The sequence below is a fragment of the Typopeltis vanoorti genome, chromosome 5 (assembly GCF_054136105.1).
Source record: "Typopeltis vanoorti isolate ZY-2024b chromosome 5, IOZ_Tvanoo_1.0, whole genome shotgun sequence".
In the NCBI taxonomy this organism is placed as follows: Eukaryota; Metazoa; Arthropoda; class Arachnida; order Uropygi; family Thelyphonidae; genus Typopeltis; species Typopeltis vanoorti.
The window spans coordinates 153,764,079-153,785,417 of NC_143553.1; the positions used below are offsets into that span (position 1 = coordinate 153,764,079).

At 33.3% G+C, this 21,339-nt stretch overlaps 1 protein-coding gene across 1 annotated transcript in view; it reads left to right on the forward strand.

Annotated features, from left to right (window-relative positions):
• Window positions 1-21,339, forward strand: part of LOC150106953 (cell adhesion molecule Dscam1-like) — a 330,596-nt gene that overhangs the window by 153,339 nt on the left and 155,918 nt on the right. The window contains exons 3-5 of the mRNA XM_090392842.1: window positions 10,208-10,369; window positions 10,906-11,055; window positions 16,626-16,922. Of these exons, the coding sequence (XP_090248968.1) occupies window positions 10,208-10,369; window positions 10,906-11,055; window positions 16,626-16,922 (609 nt within the window). The remainder of the gene's footprint in view (window positions 1-10,207; window positions 10,370-10,905; window positions 11,056-16,625; window positions 16,923-21,339) is intronic.

Below are 21,339 nucleotides of genomic sequence, written 5' to 3' on the forward strand. Positions count from 1 at the left end.
TATATCTTTTTCATTTTCATATGTGATCATACATCCTAGGTAATTAAATGAATTCACCTGTTCTAAGATCTTGTTATCTATTACTATTTTAGTTATTGCTGGATCTTGTCCTTTAAAGGTCATAGTTTTTGATTTTTCCGTTGATATTATCATACCATAATCTTTGGATATCTCATTTAGATCTAAAATAGCTTTCTGTAAGTTATCTTCAGAATTTGTAATTATTATTTGGTCGTCAGCAAAGAGGAGTGTGTTTAAGTTAACTGTAGGTGAAAGCTTAATTCCTTAATGTAAATTTTTATTCCATTTTATTATTATTTCATTTAAGTAGATATTAAAAAGAGTTGCTGAGAGGGTACATCCCTGTCGGACTCCTTGGTTTATCTCTCTCGTATATGATAGCTCGTGATTTAATCTTATTTGTATTTGATTATTCTCATATATACTTATGATAGCTTTTAGGATATTATTTAGTATTTGTCTTTCTTTTAATATGTTAAATAATATGTTTCTTTTAACTTTGTCAAATGCTTTTTCAAAATCAATAAATGCAATATGTGTTTCTAAATTGTATTCTCTTCTTTTCTCTATTATTACTTTTAGGCAAAAGGCCGGTTCTATACATGATCGTCCTTTTCTAAATCCATTCTGTACTTCTAAAATAAAGTTTTCGGAATATTTCATTAGTTTGCTATTTAAAATTCTGCAATATATTTTGTAACAGGAATTTAGTATACTGATACCTCTATAGTTTTAGGGTCATCTCTATTACCGTTTTTAAAGATAGGAATCACAATTGCTTTTTCCATTCTATTGGGGGATACCAGTTGAATACATTTTATTTAAAAATAATAAGAGTCTTTCTTTGAATCTAGTTCCTACATATATATATAGTTCTGAACCTAGTTTATCTCCTCCAGGTGATTTTCCGTTTCTTGTTTCTTTCAGGCTGATTTCTAATTCTTCTTTAGTTATTTCGTTTTCATTTTCGTTAATTGTTTTCCAATTGTCTTTATTAAAATATTTGTCTGTCCACAATTCTGTGTAGTAATTTAGAAATTCTTCTAATTTCAATTCAGTGTTTAATTTTATGTTTTCTTTGGTATCTGCATTTAAGTGTTTCAAAATTTTATATACATTGGGTCTTATTTTATATAAATCATGTTCTAAATTAGAAACAAATTTGTTCCGTGATTCTCTATGTATTTTTCTGACTTCTCTTTTAGCTATGACTCTTATTCTTTTATATTCTATTTCATCTTCTAATCTTTTACTGCTTAACCATTTGTGATAGGCTTCTTTTTTCTTTTTGATTATTTCTTTCATTGTATCATCCCAGATCTTCAGTTTGTGAAGTTACGGTAACTTAAATAAAGTCACCTTAGTTAATTCCAAAGACGATGAACAACAGAATGTGTATCAGTATCTTCTGACAGTCTGGTGCATCAAGATGCTGCGTTAATTACAATCACAAATAAACTGCTGATTCTTACTATCGTTCTGAATTAGTCGACACTCAGCTTCATCTCATAGAATAATAGTCATGTGGCAAGTATCAACTCCTCTTGAATTATCCGCATCTAATCACACTGCTCAAAGTATAATTCAAGATATTGAACCCGACGTCTAGTCTTATTTGAAGGATCTCCTGTTCCATTGTTGATCTTTCACATCCAGATAGAGATTCCATGTATCCAGATACATTCAGAATACTTGCTATCAGTTTTCCAAGTAGAACATAGTCGCGCAACAAAGTTTTACTTGGAAAACTGACAGCAAGCATTCTGCAATCTTAGGAGGTTCTTTGACAACGTCAGTGTGAGTCTTTTTCTGTAGATATGCTATACCATTAACCTGAATCATCGTATGAAGATACATGAGAATATTATATATGAACCTTCATGTCGTAAGATTTCTGATCGGATCTTTCTTCTGAAATTTTGCAGTTGAAGACAACAAAAAATGAACGATTTCGACCTTTAGGGTTGAAACCCTTATTTCCTCAACCTTTAGCTTTAGATTCTACGCAGTCAGGAAAATTGGGAGACAATAACCAGATATTGCTTCCAAATGGCTTTTGGTAAGAATCAGATGCAAGATAAATAAATTCCGTGTGATGATACAGCGTTCCCCCTTTTTACGAGAGTTCACGGTACCATCTAGTCCCCCCCCTCGCAAAATTTTATCCGGGCTCCGGAACCGGCATAGGCTGACGAATCAGACCTATGGCTGGGGCAGTATTCCTGACTGTAATCCGTGTGTGTGTCCTCGGACCGGTTTGCCTGCTTGCGGGATGAAAAACACCAGATAAATTGGCGGAAAAAACCCTGCTGTCCTCGCCCAAGACCGGCTAACTTGGCTATGGCTGAGGAAGATCCTTGAGCTCCTCACGTCGTTGACGGGAATCGAACCTAGGACACTCCTTTCCCAGGCATATGGTTGTGAAGCGCAAAGCCACTAAGCTAACCGCGTGGATAGATACGAGATAAAGAACATAGCGTCAGTACTAAATTGTGAACAGGATACAGGCTACATACTATTGGAAATGAGGAGGAGCCTAATTAGCGAATTAATGCGGGTGCAGAATGAGTTATGCCAGGAATGAGACCAGTTATTAAAAGTGGAAGCGGAAAGGAGCAATGAGAGTTCAAGGTGGTTAATAGTATAGAAGTTTGGAATGTAGAATAGCGGGAGAGAGAAGGAACAGGTGATAAAGATGTGTTTGAAAGGCGAGACAATTATTAAAGCGACTAAAGCAGCTGTGGAAAGAAGAGGAAGTATAGATGAATTGACTTAGTTGCAACGAAAGACATGGGGAAGAGTGTAAATGAGGTAGCGTGGAATTGAGAGTGTTATATAAGTGCTAAGAGTAGAGTTGTTAGTATATTTCCCATATATGATAGTAGGGAGCTCAGAATAAGTGCGTTGATTATGAATGTTACAATATCAAGGATGTTTTGGAAGATAGACATTATGCATGTTGATCTACCAGATAAATCTGAAGGTAAGAGAGAGAGAGAGTTGGTTCAGAATGGTTTTCAACTAAGGCAGTAATGGTGAGAAGCTGGATCGATTAATGTTGGGTGGAGAAGCGAGTTTTTCTAGGTTGGGAAAAAGAGCCAGAATGGACTGTCAGATATAAGTGATGGTGGAGGGGGGGTGGCGATGGGATACGTGAAGATGCGTAGATGGGTTAAAGGGTTGGTCCCATGAAAGTGTGAGGCGGGAAGGAGAATTCATGAGCGAATTCATGTCTGTACTTGGTAGGCAGTGTGCCTATTAAAAACAGTGATAATAGGTAATGCTTTAAGAGATGTTTGAATTCTCATGGCGGCTGGTTATCAGACATGCTCATAATGCCCGCCCGAAACAACGGAAATAAATTCGAGGAACTCTAGCATTATTAAATGCAAACAAACCATAAGTGATTGGTATTAGTAAAACCGAGTTGATAGAATGTGATAGGTCCAATGTATTCATGGTATTATGTAGATTCTGGGTTTTCTGGAACAAAATCCAGGTTCATCAGACGGCTTTCAGGTGCACATGGAAATCAACCTTGTGGATACGGGAAGTGCGATAATTATACGTTAAGTATAACCATGTCGACTGAAGGGACAACATCCTTGAACAGCCATGGTGGACAAGACTTCTCATGAAAGAATGTAAGATCTGGTAATAACATCTAAGAATCTATTTGGTAAAAGTGATCAAAGAATTTTTGTTCTGAGATATGAGAATGCATGTAGGAGCTTTCAGTAAGAATAAATAAACAAAGCAAATGATTATGATAAACGTTGAAGAGAGCTTGTAACGTGTTATGCTATGAGAGTGTAATGGTAGAGGAATTATTAGAGCATGGGGCATGGTCAAGGGAGCTATAACTGACCTCCTGACTGCACTCCCAGTAATCGAATTAATGTGAAATGGATGAATAAAGCTTTAGAACATGAGACAGATGAAGAAAAATGTTATGGAACCTTTTTGTGTGAAATGTAATGAGTAATCATATGAGCAGTACAACAAATTGGCTAGAATGGACAATAGCAAGTAAGAAAGGTGAAATCAAACTATGAAAAAAAAAGTTGATCGAAATGGTTAAAAGAGATCCTACAGAATTATTTTGCTTCATGAAGAATATGAAGAAGAATACGGACTGAAGGAAAGTGTCGAATGCAATGGAAATAGCTGAGTTATTAAGTAATCATTTTGGTAACGTATGCATTCCTGACAGACCCCCCCCCATTGCCTCTTCACAGAAGCTGAGACGGATCTGGATGAAACGATAGAGGTTTGAAAGTTAGAGATGCTAAATATATCAGGCTCTTGGTGCTAACACAGCAATGAGTTTCGGCGAGATTAGCACACTTGTTAAGGAAATATGCTGGAGGATTAACTGCGCTTCTAACTTTTTTTTTGAAATCACAACACAAACAAGAATTTAATAAGTAGAAGATGAGTGGAAAGAGGAAAAGATAAGTCCATTATACAAGGATAAAGCCTAAACTGATGCAACCGGTTATAGACCATCTGTATCTCTGGAGAAGTTTTCAAGCTATCAGAAAAGCCGGTGAGAAATCTCATCCAGACCAGAGTAGATCAGTTGGTAAAGCAAGACCAACCTTTTTTAAAGGTAGATCTTGCTTTACCAATCTGCTCTCATTTTACAATGCAGTCATAGAAGAGTCGAATAAGGGCATGTGTGAGTGATGTATGACGGAGCGGAGTTGAACCAAAGTTCTGCTCCTTCAATACATCACTCTTTGATACTCAGTCAGATGACCACAGAACTCTGTACCACAGGATTCTGTCGTTGGGCCATCCCTGTTTAACGTGTATATTAATGGAGGTGGTTGACAGTGGTAATAACAGGAGACAGTTGGGTCTAGGAAATATTGCATGAACATTGACTAAGTATACAGATCAGAAGATTGAAATTCAACTAATTTGTAACAAAAGTGTAACAACATCTCTAATTCCTGGGCCTTTGGAAATGTCCTGAATTGGATTGACTGCGAACTCTGTTAATTGAATATATAAATAATAATAATCGAATTTTCTTCATCAGACACACTTTGTAATCTTTTATTATCAATATTATATTGTTATTTTATGAATTACTCATGAGTAACAGGATTGTGTTACCCACACATTTTGGAATATTTCATAATAGTTGATCATTATTACGTGACATCTCCAAATTGTCCAAGAGGACTCATAGAGGGTCGATGATGCCCTTTGGAAAATCCTGCATCATTACAGATTAGACAATAAATCATGTGACTAAATGAATCCCTATACTCATCTTCTCTTCTGAAATGATGGCTGAAATTTAGGAAAATTATAGCACACCCTGTCCAATGGAACATGGAGTGATAAAGAGATGCAAAATTATCATCAATGTTATTTAACTGCTCTCTCGAATATCTTGTAGATGAAGCCCTGGAGAACGGTGATATTGGAGTGACGGTAGGAGGAAGAAGAAGAAGAAACCATCTGAAGTTTGCTGATAATATTAATTTTCTATCAGGAAGCATATCAGATCTTCAGGAAATCTCCACAAAATTTGTTTAAACTTAAAACATAAAAGAAGTTGATCAGTTTAAAAAACCCAGGACAAAAACTACAAATGCTACAGCACTCCAAAAACTAAAACCGCTATGGACAGTTAGTAAGCTTACCATTACAAACAGATTACGCCTTATTGACACACTAGTTAATTCAGTACTTCTATACTGAATTACGGAATTCAGTATAGAAGTACTGAATTCTATACGGAAGGAAAACTTGGATCCTCCTAAAGGAAGAAGATGAAAAGAGGTTGCTGGTATTTGAAATGAGATGCTATAGAGGCTCCTAAATATACATACACTTATCACATAACAAAGTTTGAAGTAAGACAAAGAATCCGTTCTTTCTCCGGTTCAAGAGATAGCATCATAACTAAGATTCGAAAGAAACAACTTATGTGAACTTGGTCATATCAAATAAAATGATCTACCAATGCAATTTCTTAATGAACTTATTCCACGAACTCGAAAAAAGATGCAGGCCTAGAATAAACTTAAACGACAATATAAAAACGATTATTAAATTATTTAAGGAATTCACAACGTATACCGGAATATAAATTAAAATAAACTTCAATAAATACTTCCTATATTTCGGCAATTTCACATTGCCATCTTCATGGGAACATACAAATATGACACGTTCACGCAGGAACTACAAAACGCAAATGAGGCAGAAGATAAAAAATTACTGTTTTTTCCTAAAGTCCTAATGGTTCCCCCCTAGCGGGCTATTCTAACTAATGCTCAATATAATGTACCACTTACACACTACATATAACTGCAGCATTTTCACAGCTTTGCTCTATACCTTTTCCATATCTACAATACAGATTCATGTTATGTTTCCAGTTACAATATAAAAACATTGCACCAGTGCTTCCTTCACTTACAGAGCTGAAAATAGTCAATCAAGAACAGAGTGGAAGATTTTTGTAAGGAATATTTTCTAATATCTACTCTACGATCTATACGCTTTAAAAATCTTCAACCGAACAGCTATCAAAATCAATTAATAATTATTTAAATTAATAATTATATATACATATAGAAATATTTAGAAACATTGTAGGTTTTCATTTTATATAAATATATAAACATAAATCTTCAACCATCACGCGAGACTATCAACATCTCAACATGACAATTGACATTTATTCTTTAGGGGTGAAGCAAAATGCTTTTCATATTCCCCGCTATCTGTTGTGGTTACAGTGAGGGTAAAATTTACGAGCAGTTTGCTCGCCCTGAATGGACATGGAGATTATGCATCGTTATAGGAGGCTAATATAGTTTTTGGTCTTCTTTATTTGAATATGTCCGTTGGCTCGTATGCTGCAGCTTGTTGAACCAAATCGTTGGGATGTGTGGACGTCTTTAGAAAAAACTTGGAAGCTAAGGATTGTAGATAAGAGAGAATATAGGGAATATTTGTGTCTCTGTGGAGTTGGCTGTTTCTAGCATACCACGGGGCGTTCAAAATCATTCTCAAGCACTTGTTCTGCACTCGTTGTATCTTGATAATGTTAGTATTAGAGATGTGGCTCCAGGCTGGAGAGGCATACATAATAATAGGACGAATCGTCATCTGGTATAGCTGCAATTTGATTCTCTTGCTGAGCTTGCTATTTCTATTAATTAGCGGATAGATATGAGCTATGACTTTAGATGCCTTTGCGCACATAGACTTGATGTGTTGGTTGAAAAATAGCTGTTTGTCGAGAATTACACCCAGGTAATTTGTTTCTGTCTGCCAGGGAATTTTAGTATTGAATAGTAACACATCTCCTGCAGAAGACATTGGCCTTTTTGAGAAAAGAACCGCTGAGCTTTTCAGGGGGTTGACTTCCGATCTCCACTTGGAGAACCAACCCTCCAGCTTTAGAAGATTTTCTTGAAGCTTTCTGGTAACGAAGTGGGGTCTGAGAGATCTGGTTAGTATTGCCGTATCATCCGCATACAGAGCTACAATGGAAGTCATCGGATTGTGTGGGATGTCTGACATGTATACAGAAAACGGCAATGGAGCCAGTAGAGATCCTTGCGGCACTCCAGCATCGCTAGGACGATGTAGAACCGTTAATTTTAACTTGCATTGATCTATTCTGAAGATATGAACGGATTAGATGAACCATTTTTAGTGAGATACCGGCTGAGATAAGTTTGTGCAGGAGTCCAAAATGCCAGAGTTTGTCAAATGCTTTGGATAGGTCTAGGAATACAGCTCCTGTGCACTGGCGCCAGTTGTAGCTGGTGGTATATTCCACAATTCTGTGGATTTGCTGGGTAGTACTATGGTGTTGTCGAAAACCAAACTGTTCTTTAGGGAGGATGTTTAGGTCGTTTACTGAGGTTCGGAGTCGTGAGAGGATATCTCAACATGAATTAATAATTATTTATACATATAGAAACATTGTAGCTTTTTTTTAAAATGGTGTATCTATCTATTTCTTATAGAAGTTTCAATTGTTTGTTGAATCAATTAAAACATAGTTTATTATTATTTTGTATTATGTTTTAATACATATTATATATAATAAACTCTAGAATAATTTAATAAATATAAATTATGTTATTTTTGAATCCGTTTACTAATATTCCATTTGCTCATGAACTAGCAATATTACCTGATTACTTCATTTCAAGTGCAATCTAATTAGCTTCTGTTTCCATTATATATCAACTAAAGCATTTATTATCTAAGCACCACATCCATTATGAAGAATGAACGTGTTGTCCACCAAATACGCCGAGAAATTACACTTAATTAGAACCACACTGTTATACTTGCCAAGTAAACAAACCAATTATTGTGGGAATAATATTATTGCTGATTTACGAATTCGGTGGAGAATTTTTAAACCAGCATTGTCAACAGGATAGTTATCCTAGTGAAGCGTTAATATATCTTGATTACAGTGGCCTTCGTTGTACCCATTTATTCCATGCTGCTTAACATTATCGAAAAATGGTGGCACTATCCAGTGTGCTACTTACTGCAGAATGCATCGTAAATACAGTCATACTTCATTCAGTTACAGAAGGCATAAAAAGAGCTGTTTGCACCAGATAATACCTCTCCTATCAACACAACTATAACGAAAACATGCGATATTAGAAGGGCCGGATGGAGGTTTTGAAGGTCTCCGGAAAAAGTTATTAATGAGGTCCCAAAATATTTGAAAAAAAAAGAATTTTTTCTTATCGAAAAATCACAATTTTAATAAACATTAAATACACGTACTTATATACTAAAATATTTCCCTCAGTATATCTCTGAAACATCAAAAATTCTATTATCAAATTTTCTTAGAAATTTGAAAGTGCGGGGCCCTCTCTAAGCGCTGGCCTCGGTCTGCGGCCCGAAAAACAGACGTCTGAGTCAGCATTGGATATTAGTTTGTAATGTTCGAAGTACCGCAACCAATTGCAGTTCACTTTGATAATTTTAGTCAGATAACATCAACCCGATTTTCATAATATTTACAAAGTTCAGAACTACAGAGATCCTGATAGAGAGAAAAGGAAATTTTCCTTGTTTAATTTTATATGACAACACCTAAAATGCGCTTTTTAAAAATTTTTGGAAAGCTTTCTAAACACAGGTATTAAAAAAAAAAAAAAAAAAAAAAAAACATGCAAGAGGATTTTGAACATCTGGCGAAGCATTTTCTCTAAGTTTTTATTGGCCTAATCCCTTACAGAAGATCGAGTGTACTTGCAGAAAATGTAATCCCTTCCAGTTATTACAGCATAGCTTAGGAAACTTGGTTATGTATTGCAAGTCGAGGATCAACTTTTAAAACCAGTAGAATGACTTGCCAATTTTCCAAATAGGAACGCACTTCAACTAGTTTGTAGACTTCAATCCTTGCGAAGCACAGAATGAATAAAATAACCAAGCCTTATCTGCAAAGGCGAAACAAGAAAGAAATAAAAAAACAAAAGGAGGGGAATGAAAAAAAAAAGCGAGAATGTTTTCTTTCAGACTCACTCGATCTGAATGCAAACTCTTGAACAAGAAAGGCAACAAAAACACTGCTTTCAAAGTATCTTTTATACCAAGGCCGATAAATCCATGGTTTACTGTTTCCATAGAGACAAAGCGTATTAACATCGCTTCGTTGGGTTAGGCGATAGCCTAGGTCAGTTGACGATATTTCGGTACTTTTTTTTTCTTCGATGCTTCATTTTATCTCTCTCTTTCTATCGTTCCTCTAGTTCGTTCGCCTTTTAGTCTCTATTCTTTTCCTATCTTACTCTGGGATGGTATTTGTGGGTCTTGCATCACAACGGGAAAAAAAAGCTTTATGAAAGGCCTACATAGCCGGAAATGCGTTGCCAACTAATACCCGGGAAATAGAGAGATATACGTTAAAGACATCCGGTAAGCTAAAGCCCATGGATGGCTGATAATACGGTGATTGCAGAAGTAGACATTTGAAGTCAGAAAAAAAAAGGTGTTTAGTAATTCTGTATTTTTTTCAAACTATTTTTTAAAATATATCAAGAAAATATCATTGACTTATCAAAAAGATTAAGTTTTTAATAGTTTTAGAGAAAAGTATTGTTTTTTAAATTTTCATTATATATTCATTAAATCGTTATTATTTATTTGAATAACTCTACTTTGATAGTGGTCATGCAGCATTATGTGGTGGAAGTTTATGATGAATTCGTGATTCGTGGAAACACAGCTGTGTTGAAATGTCATGTGCCCGGATTCGTAAAGGAATACGTCACCGTGACGTCATGGATTAGTGACAACAGTTTTGTGATCCATTCAGCTGCTATTGCAGGTAAATAAAATTTTAAAATTTATGCGTTAAAAAAATGCGGATACTGAAAATTAAATACAAAAAGGAAATAACAAAAGCAGAATAAAATTAACACTCAAAATTCCATTTATTCCTATCTTGTTCGTTTTTTTATACATTCACAAAGTTCCTTTTTTATATATTCAAAGTAGTAGAGCACGTGACTTCTCAAAGTCATGTAGCTTTCAACTAGATCGATTAAATTTCTCTATATTTTCAATTTGGCTTCGCGATGCATGTAATTCGATTACTTCGTGGCTCGAGACAGTAAGAAACACTCGTTAGCAAAGTGCTGACAAGTAACGACTCAATGATTAGCCAAAAGAGAAGACAATAGATGAGAATATGATAAAAGAACTAATGGAAAACTGGGATTAAATTAGCTCAAGGAAGTCGCTATAATATGTCCGCGCTGTACCATTATAACACGGCACAATCTAGTACAATACAATACAGTTTAAAATTTCTTAAATTCTATAAATAAGGAAGCAGAAATAAAATCTGTTTTATGTTTATAGGAGACAAATACATCACTTTCAGTACAGGAGAACTGTATATCAGGAAAGTTGAGCCAGCTGACACTCAGAAAATATTTTATTGTAAGACAAGGCATCGATTGACTGGAGAAGTTATAACTAGTGTGACGTCAGGGAGACTGGTAGTCACAGGTAAGGATAGATATTTATTAAAATCTCGCAAGGTATACGAGTAAATGTATATATATATATATATAAACGGTACTTCAATGCTTGCCATAGCATGAATATTTTAAATGTAATACTCCTGCAATGGATAATAAAAATTCCCTTAAACTGACTGCAGAAACAAAAAATGAATATAATATAGAAAAAGTTATATATGCTATATATATAACTTTATATATAGAAAGTTATATATATAAATAAAAAGATGCTGTTGAACTTATGCAGCAAAATTTCAATCTTCTATAATGTAGCTGCCAAACTCTGGTGTTGGCTCTCAATTTAAATGTTAACGTTCTTTTTTTTTTTCCCTTTCTGGTCAGTGCATGCAACTGTTTAAAATTGTTTCATCCTGCATCCTTGAGGTTCTCCCAAGAGAGCTCTTCCGATATCCAAAGAGTTCTCAAGAGAATATTTTTGGGCTTCATCCCAAAACAACAGACATCGTAAAAAAAAAAGAGTGCACAATCCGAAGTTTTACGTGAGCCTGATTGCCGTAGAAAGGCGAACAAATGAGTGACAGCCCCGACACCGGAAGTGTCAGCTCTTCGCCGAGAGATAATGCAGCGATGATTTATAGTCTCTAGTTCTACTGAGTAGGGGCGCGTGCAATCTCAAGATATCGACAAGAAAGTCTTAAGTCCCTTGTTCAGATCCCAACAGGCCTTGCGTAAGAGCACAGATAGATATCTGCAGAGAGAGAGAGAGAGAGAGAGAGAGAGAGAGAAGGGGAATTTGCCAAAGACACACACTTTACAGATAGAGCCTTAATAACAGAGTCGCTCTGGTAATTACTTAGCGTTACTGAAGGAAGTTAGTTAGCTAATTTTATTTATCTGAGCTCAGAGGACGTTAGTGTAACGAGAAATGTTGCAACTACAAAGGCATAAAAACAATGTTTTTTTTTTTTTAAGTTCGCCCTAAAAACTTCAAGAAAACAGCCACCTTAGTGGTTGTGAAAGCCCCCTGTTCACAAAGACGTCACTCAAAGAGTTGGCAGGTGATGGTGATGTATGAACGACCTAACTTTGAGCGGGGGCTTAAAGTTGCTCTGTCCAGTTTTTTCCCCCTACTTTTCTCGTATAAAAATGGTTATTATATTTATAACGGCGATTTTGAAAGGAAGAATTCTAAGTATATTATCATATCTGTCGCCCTGGTTGGCCAAGTTCCCATTCTTCAACCAACAGGCTGTAGGATCGAATTCCAGACTAAGCATGGATGTTTTTGCAAAGGAATTGAAGTGGTAGGCAATTATCACCTTCAGGTATAAGACCGAACCCTTATTAATGGGGAAATAAAGTGACGCAAAAAAAAAAAAAATAAATAAAGTTTAAACATAAAATATACACCAATATATTATAACAAAGTTAAAATTTATCAAAACTTACGCACACAAACACTTACAGACCGTGAATGGCTATTTGCAGTCGAGAGAAATGTAAACAAACAAAAAAGCATTATTAAATCATAACGGCATAAAATTAACTGTTATTAATTAGTTAAACTAATTAATTTTAATGAGTTTAACTAATTAAGCATAAAATAAAAATTTTATAACGATTCATTCATATGCAAGGCTAGCAAATCATATTGTTGCTTCTTCGTTATCAATGCATGAATCGTTATACCTGTAAATAAATATCAATTTCTTTTGCACATTATCTTTTCATTTTTGATGTCTAGTGTTAGTAATACGTATAACATCTATAGTGTTTTGTATCTATTAAGACAATATTGATATAGTTACTGACAAACATATGATTCGTCTTGTAAACAACGCATTGGTCGGAGCCCCTACGTTGTTCAAGAGTCAACTGTATATGTATATATATTTTAATTTTTGCCGTTAAAAATTAATACCATATTTTACGGATCTTTTACATCAGCCATAAAGTAGTTCTGCACAAAAGGTACTCTAAAAGAAAATTAATACAACAGAACATTTACGCTAAAATTTTAATTGTCTACGATTTTTGCCTCTTCAATAGGAATTCAAAAACTAAACAAGATAAATGTAACTTAAGCGAAGAGTCAACAACGAGAATCGGTGAATACAGTGCGCAGTCAAAATTGCGGTACTTTTTTCCTTTATTTGTTGAAATGTTTGTCTGTCGAAATAAAGTCTATGTATGGGAAAACACTTGGTAAGCTTGTAAAGAATTTTTACAAAGTATTTCATTTAGACATAGAAGTTCATTCTTATATATCAATTAATAGAAATAATAAATTTCCCTAAAAGAATTTAGATCCCTTCTTTCTAGCGCATTTTTAAAATGGATAACATTTAGAATATAATTTATTATATTATACTATTATAATATAATATTTTAAACAGGAAAAGAATGCCAAGGTTTTTAGTTGTTCTTAATAAAATCTGAAATTTAATTATTATGAATTATTTTTTATATATAAACATTATATATATTTACAAACGGTTTACATACATAATAATGCTGCTAATATTTTAATTTTAATTTTCATTAGGGTTAATATATATATTATATATATATATAATACTGTATATTATAATATATAATATATTATTATATTATATTATTATATTATGCAGTGTATATTAAAACAGAAAACTATTTTTAAAATGAAAACAGAAAACTAAGTGCTTTTTTTTTTAAATTCCTGAAAGATTTTATTTGAGTTTATCCAGAAATATCACTTTTTGTCTTTATATAGAATGTATATAATAGAAAAAAAGCATTTTTGCTAAACATATTATATGATACGATCTTTTAATTTGTGCCCATACAGAAAACAAAGCTGGTATTGTAATCTTATTTACATATAGGAATGATTTATTTCTGTACAGTATAAAATACCAATACCATTTGAGAATGCCACTAAAGGAGATTTCCTGCTAATTAAGAACGAATTCTTTTACAATACAAAATGCATTTTATATACAAAGCAGTTTATTTGCGTCGTTAGGGATTTCGATCACTTATAGATACATCCATAGTCGAAAGCTAATAAAAAATAACTGAATTAACGTTATGTTAATGATTACGTACAATCATTACATCACCAGAAACATAAATATAACTTTAATGAGCTAATTTGTATTCGATAATGGCTATACAAAAACGGTTTAAAAGAAATTTTGAACAATAAATTTCGAATTGTTACAAATATTTCCATAAAGCGTTAACTATATTTTAATTTCCTCTTAAAAATGTCGGCTTTATCGGTTATTATAACCATTCTGAATACGAACCACACCACAGTGATATTCTCTACTAGCATTCTTTATCCATACCGGTGGATATGGCTGAGTTCTGCAAGCATAAGATTAATAAAAATTATCGATTAAAACAACTACTTAAATAGATTACGGCAGTTAAAAATTCGATAGCGTATTTTAATAATCCAATGCAAGTAATTAATATTCATTTCAAATACTTAGAGCTCAAGAGAATTCACTAATATGCTAATTGCAGTTCTTAAAGCGGCTGATTGGCTGCCTTACTAAATTGTGATTGTTAATCTCTTCATCTGTGAACATTTGTGGAAGATCGCTCCTCATCTGGATACTCTCTTGTGGCAGTGGAGTGATAACATCTTGCATCCGATGCCATATTCTTATGGCTTCTCATTAATATTAGATGTCTACCGAAAACGATATATTGACAATCCTAATCACTTCATCTGCATGACAAAAGTCTTCCTTGAAAATTAATGTTGAATCAAAGCAATATATGAATAATTAATTATCTTATTTCAAAGCATCTCATTAAAATTGAGAATTTTTCTGCTAAAATATAATATACTAAACCAAAAAATTATGAATAACGGATAATAATTCCAATAATTATCACGATGCACTTTAGAATATTATGATATAGTTTACGATTGTAGGTCGTTTTCAAATTTTTAAACCACACATTGAATGGGGAAAGAATAAAACTTCCTCAAATGCACACATTCCTTTAGGGGATTTCGTATCAGTTCTGAAATACACACAAATCAAGAGCCCTTGATTATGTATTTATTATCATTCTTATTATAGATTCCAAATTCAACCTGCCGTAATTTCTTGAGTATTATTGAACTGTCACATTTATTCAACAGAGTTGTTCATCCGCTTTTGTTGGCGATCCACTAATGTCTTTAATTCATCAAAGTGAGTGGCAGAGGTCTTTTAGCTCTGACTTCTGATGACTAGTGTACAACTAGTCTTTGCCCTTAGCCAATTACAGAATTGCTGGCCCATGACTATCAGTGATTTTAATTGGCATTCCGGGAGAAGAGTAAGGCAGATTGCCTACGCCACCTCGTGGGCCCTAACACATATATTTTTGCCTGAACGAACAAGACTCTACAGAGTACTTTGAAAGTAGTAAAGAAAGGAAACTGCCAAAAAAATGGTTCATCTGCTCTTCCATCTCATGCAATGGATTTTGACTAGATTTGGGATTGAGTGGTTTCTTGCCTTTCTTAAGGTTTCCTGAGAAGGCGCTCCTAAATTGCGGCCTATCTTTCTACTTTCTCATTCTAATGTCTTATATATTATTCATGAGACTCATTTTCTATTAAAGTACTCAATAATAGTGTGATGATAAGTACCAAACCAAACTTCTGTGAGAGTTTAACTTCTGCGCTATTCCTTCCGGATCCTTGTTAATTAGATTGTATTTGAGTGACACTTTCTCCCTAAATGGAAATAATTGATCCCGCAATCAACGATCTGTTGGTCTAGTTAGCCGTTTGCTCTCCAACCAACAGCTGTGGTTCAAACCCTACTGTGATTATTAACTCCTGGAAAGTCTTTTAGATGGTTGGTAGGTAAGTCATTTTTTTCACTGAAAGAACGAGTGGCATGAAAAAAGGTAACCCGTTTTGTCCAACGTAATGATGAGTTTGCAATATTACAAGTGGGATTTCCATTAAAAAATAATTTCTCCTTTGATCTACATGCTGCGAAATATTTTCGGTTGCGAATCCCTCTCAATCTAATTTCGACTTTTTACTCATACTACGAGAGTCCTGTTTGTGACACTTATCGAGAAACCAAAGCCATTGTTTCTTTACAAACAGGAGAAATATTCTTTAAAAGAAATGATTTTTTGTATTGTATGTGAGTGTGACAGTAATTAACTTTGCAGTTGTCAAGTCGTGTCTTTAACGAGAAACAAGGAATTAGAGTGGCTAATTTTACGCATACCGTTGATAGGGAGTTGATTACCACTTCAGTATGTGGTAACAGAAAACGTAGAAAGGGGGAGGGGGGACGACAGACAGCTTATCACTCTTACCAACAAAGAAGTTATTTTTATCTTTTGACATCTAATTTTCTGCATCAAAGGCTTTACTGACTTAATTACTAAGCCCAATTTAAAAGCAGTCATCTCCTCACTGAGTTCTTCGCTACAAATACATTTAGACTTCAAGAGCTGTCAAGAATTCTTTTGAAAAGAAGATCAAGAGCGATGCTTTAAAACCCGAATTTCACAGCCGTAGAGTTAAGAATTTTTAATGTTTCCCATTAACTTGTGTTGTGATGATGTATCTTCTTTTCACAGATCCGTTCAGCAATATCTTTCCTCGTATCACGGACAGCAAGAGAATAGTCCGAGCCAGGGAGGGTGAAACGATCAAATTACCGTGCGCAGCTCAGGGTTATCCAGCTCCGCTTTATAAATGGTATAAACACGAATCGGCCGCAGGGACCAATCTGGTAAGACCAGGGAAAAGACATCTTCAATTTGATGGAACCTTGGTAATCCAAGATGTTGCAGCACACGACAGTGGACAGTATTTGTGTGTTGCTAACAACAGCGCGGGATCCGAAACAGCTGAGACCGAACTGGTTGTTACAAGTAAGTTTAACAATGCCATTATCATTATCACATTATTACTGTTATAATTTTTGTTATAATTATTACTTTATACTTAAGTACTAATGATTTATTGGTAAGTACAGACACTACATTTCAGTTTTAGCTATCTTTTTTATATCACTCAATAGTTCCTATTTAAAATATTAATTTTCACGGATCGCTTTTCTATACACAAATTTGAAACTGGTTTCACAGCCTAAACGAGGAATCCATGCCCTAAGAATATTTATGTATTATAAGCTGTATATGCTATTGATTATATTACATTAATAAACTCAACTTCCTTTATTTATAATAATGTTACCTGTTTCGCCACTTTAAAATCATAAAATCAGGTATGAGGAAAGACAAAAAATAAAATAAAATAAAAAAGTGCTTTCATAAAGTGTGGACCGATTTTTTTATATTATTTTAAAGTTCCTCTGTATTTTATATTAACCCCAATACACCTACTTTTAAAATGTTGAAATCTGTCCGGTTTTTTCTTAATAATTATTATATTAAATATGTTATAAGTAATATAATAAAATATAATCTTTTACGGCGCAGACTTGTTATTTTTATTTATTTGACATGATTTATTATTTCATTATATTTTTATTTTTAATTATTTGATATGATTTATTATTTCGTTATATTTTTATTTATTTGTTTATATTATTTCGTTATATTTTTATTTATTTGTTTATATTTATTCGTTATATTTTTATTTATTTATTACAGTATTTTGTATATCCATCTAGATGTCTGCACCTTTCAAGGACAGGTGCAGACATCTAGATGGATATACAAAACACAAGGTACGTTGTTTAGAAAAAGTTAAATGAAAAAAAGGCAAAAGAGTCAACCATGATTACAGTATATTATATTTTATATGATTTATTATTTCATGATATTTTTATTTATTTGACATGATTTATTATTTCATTATATTTTTATTTATTTGACATGATTTATTATTTCATTATATTTTTATTTATTTGATATGATTTATTATTTCATTATATTTGACTTTGTTGTGATTATGATTACAGTATATATTGTCTGCACCTTTCCTTGAAAGTTGCAGACAATATATACTGTAATATTTATATATACTGTAATATTTATATATACTGTAATATTTATATATACTGTAATATTTATACTGTAATATTAATCACAACAAAATCAAATAATCAAGGAAATCAAACAAAATCAAGAAAAGGTGCAGACAATATATATACTGTAATCATCAATTTTTTTGGTTAATTTTCAATTATTTTATTTAATTAAATATTTGGTGTTTTAAATATTTATAAGGAAAAAAAAGGTTATTTATTTTTATTTTAATATTTTAACCGTATTTCAACAAAACATTAAATATTATAAGATATTATTTAAAATTAAACCTGTTCATAAATAGTAACATTTTATTTACAGTGTTTTGCTCATTTTATGTTTATGTTTCAAGCTATAAGTTTTGAAAAATAGAAAACTTCTACGTATTAAGAATCTGCATAATTTTTATTAGAACTATTTAAATAACTCGACATTTTTTGTAGCTAAATGCTAAATAAACTACAACTGTAATACCCTTTAAGAAGCATTTTGAATACCTTTTTTAAAATACTAATTCTGATTAAAGGTTTATGGATAATACGTCTGATTTCAAAATAATTTCCATTTAAACTGTTATCCACCAGCCAGTTATTTATTGCCTTCATACGGTTGAGCCACCTATCGATTTTTTTTTTAAAATTGCCATATCCCTTCCGAATTGCAATAATTAATTATCAAATTGTACTATAATTAATAACACTTCGAGTTTAAGAGATGCAAGCTGTTTGTATACGGAACTTCCTAGTTTAGTAAAAATAAAAAAAGAACACTAAAATGCCCATTTGTGAAGCTATTCTGACAATGACAGCATTATTAATCTCGTGGTTAATAACACTTTCAATACTGTGTGTGAATGCGTACAGACTTCCGGGAGTGCCGATAACAGGGCGAGCCTTGGTTTCATTGCATAGTTTGAAGCGCAATCAAAAATGAAAACAGGTGGCGCTATTGATTAATTGTTTAACAACAGGTTGAAGTTATGGCATGAACTTTTCTGGAGCGGTCGAGCAGAACGACATAAATCAATAGGAAAGGTCACTTCGGTTTCATGAATAAATTAAATGCTTTTCTTTTCTACAATCTGATGCCATAAAAACTAAATCACTTGCAATAAAAACAGCTCCGCTAGATGGCGCTACTTGATATCCAGGTATATATTTCTCTCACAAGACATGAAATCAAAAATGACTGTACATACGCAGGTTATAAGGTTCTTAGAAAAAGGGGTTTGAGGGATGAAAAACAGGCAAGTCGGTGTCATGAACACACACACACACACACACACGGCTACAGTCATAGATATACTTACGGCAAAGAGGCAACGGGAAACCACCTAGCTCATAATCATCTCCCCTGGTTTTTAGCTGCAACCCACTAATAAGAGGAACCCACAGGATTAGGATTAGAATATTTGTGAGTTTTATATATTTCTTCCCACTTCTCAGAAAGGATCCGTTGCTCAGTTAATATTGGCGATGTCCTTTGGTTGGAAAAGACCTTGGTTCGAGTCTGTACTAGAACGCAAAGAACTTTTATCAGGAATTTTCAAATGAAGGTGAGTTTGCCAATCTCATATGAAAGCAGAGAATCATTTGTCTAGAAACATCCACAAAAGAAAACAAATATCTCCAACTTAAATTATGTATCCAATAGGAGATCCAGCTTCGAGAAGTTTCATTAAATCAAATTAAAAAAAAAACGTATGATGTTTATTTATTAAATAACATTTAAAACAGCCATCCGGTACAATCCGAAATTCCTAAAAGTTATTCATTCTTGGGCTGGTTTCCCAATTTTTCTTCATATTTGGATTGTTTTAGAAATCACCTTATTAAATTAAACACTTATGATGACCTATGACTTATTACTCAACCGTAAAAACTTATGATGTCTACATTACTGATAACAAGGTAACAGCAATAGCCGAGCCTCAGTTAGAACTTCATTGGCTACATTGGCTATTTACTGATAATTTTCATCCATTTCTTATAAAATTTATATTCTCATTTTTATTTGGTGTCTAAATTTTCGATGTTGAAATATTAGTTTGTTAATACATCCTTTAATTTTTTTTAATACATCCTTTAATTTTTTTCCTGTCATAGATAAGCATCTGAACGCAAAATTTAATATTAATGTACATTCTAGTTATTTTAATAAAGTAATAGTCATATAAAAATAATGTTTCTTAAAAAAATAAACGAGGTCTAAAGGTCACCTGTAGACTATATTGCAAATTCAACGTACATGTTGTAGTATAAATGAGGAATGGCTTTCGATTTTGAAAAATGAAATAAAATTTTGAGGCAATCTCATTTTGTAAGTTCTTTTTCCATTTTCTCACTGTCACATATTATAACTTTCTTCCTCTCTTAAAAACAGTAATTTATGTACAGAATCTTATAAAATTAGAATTTTATAGATCGTATTATAAATTATACTAAACAAAATCTGTGTAGGTAGGTGGCGCTACTAGACATATACATTCTTGAGAATAACTTCTTTTGCATTTTCATTGTAGCACATACTGTATAAACAGTAAATGGAAATGTTTTCTGATTCCAACTTACGTTTAATAGTTGGCAGCATTAACAAGAAAAGACATTATAATGAGCTTGAATGAGACCCCCAGACGAAATAAAGAAATACAATTGAATTACGATCTACCCGCACATACTTAAATATTAATGAAACTCTGAAGCCGGCAACTAAATGAGATTGTCAGGCAAATGACATTTTAAACATAAACGTTAATGGTCTAATGACACCCTTTGCTCATCTTTAGAGTTGAAGGCACGTAGCATTTCTGGTAGTTACTTAATAATAATCCTCATCACATCCACGGACATGGATGTTTCGCCTGATTGCATTGCGTTAATGGCTTCTTTTGCTAGCAACCATCTCGAAATTACGTATATCCTAGCCTACATGAGAATAAAAGCTGATTTTGTACGATTATCGCCTCCAGGGTAGCATAAACATGCCTTCACTTAATGTACATTAACGGACCATAACTGGAACGTTTAGTGGAAAATTGAGCCAAACCTAGAAGCGTCTTTTTTTTTTTTCCCGAAAGGTACTTCTAAGCGGTTTTCTGCATTCTAATGCAGAAAACCTAGATCATAAACCAAAATACTGTGCATGTTGTGTGGGTGTGCATTTTTAGTCATTCATTCCAATTATATATATATACTGAGTGAATAAAATATTAGGACCAGTCATTTGATCTACAGGGAATTGTCTCTCTTTCTGTTCTGAATCGAATAGGAAGGGATCGATCATTCCCAGTGTTGGC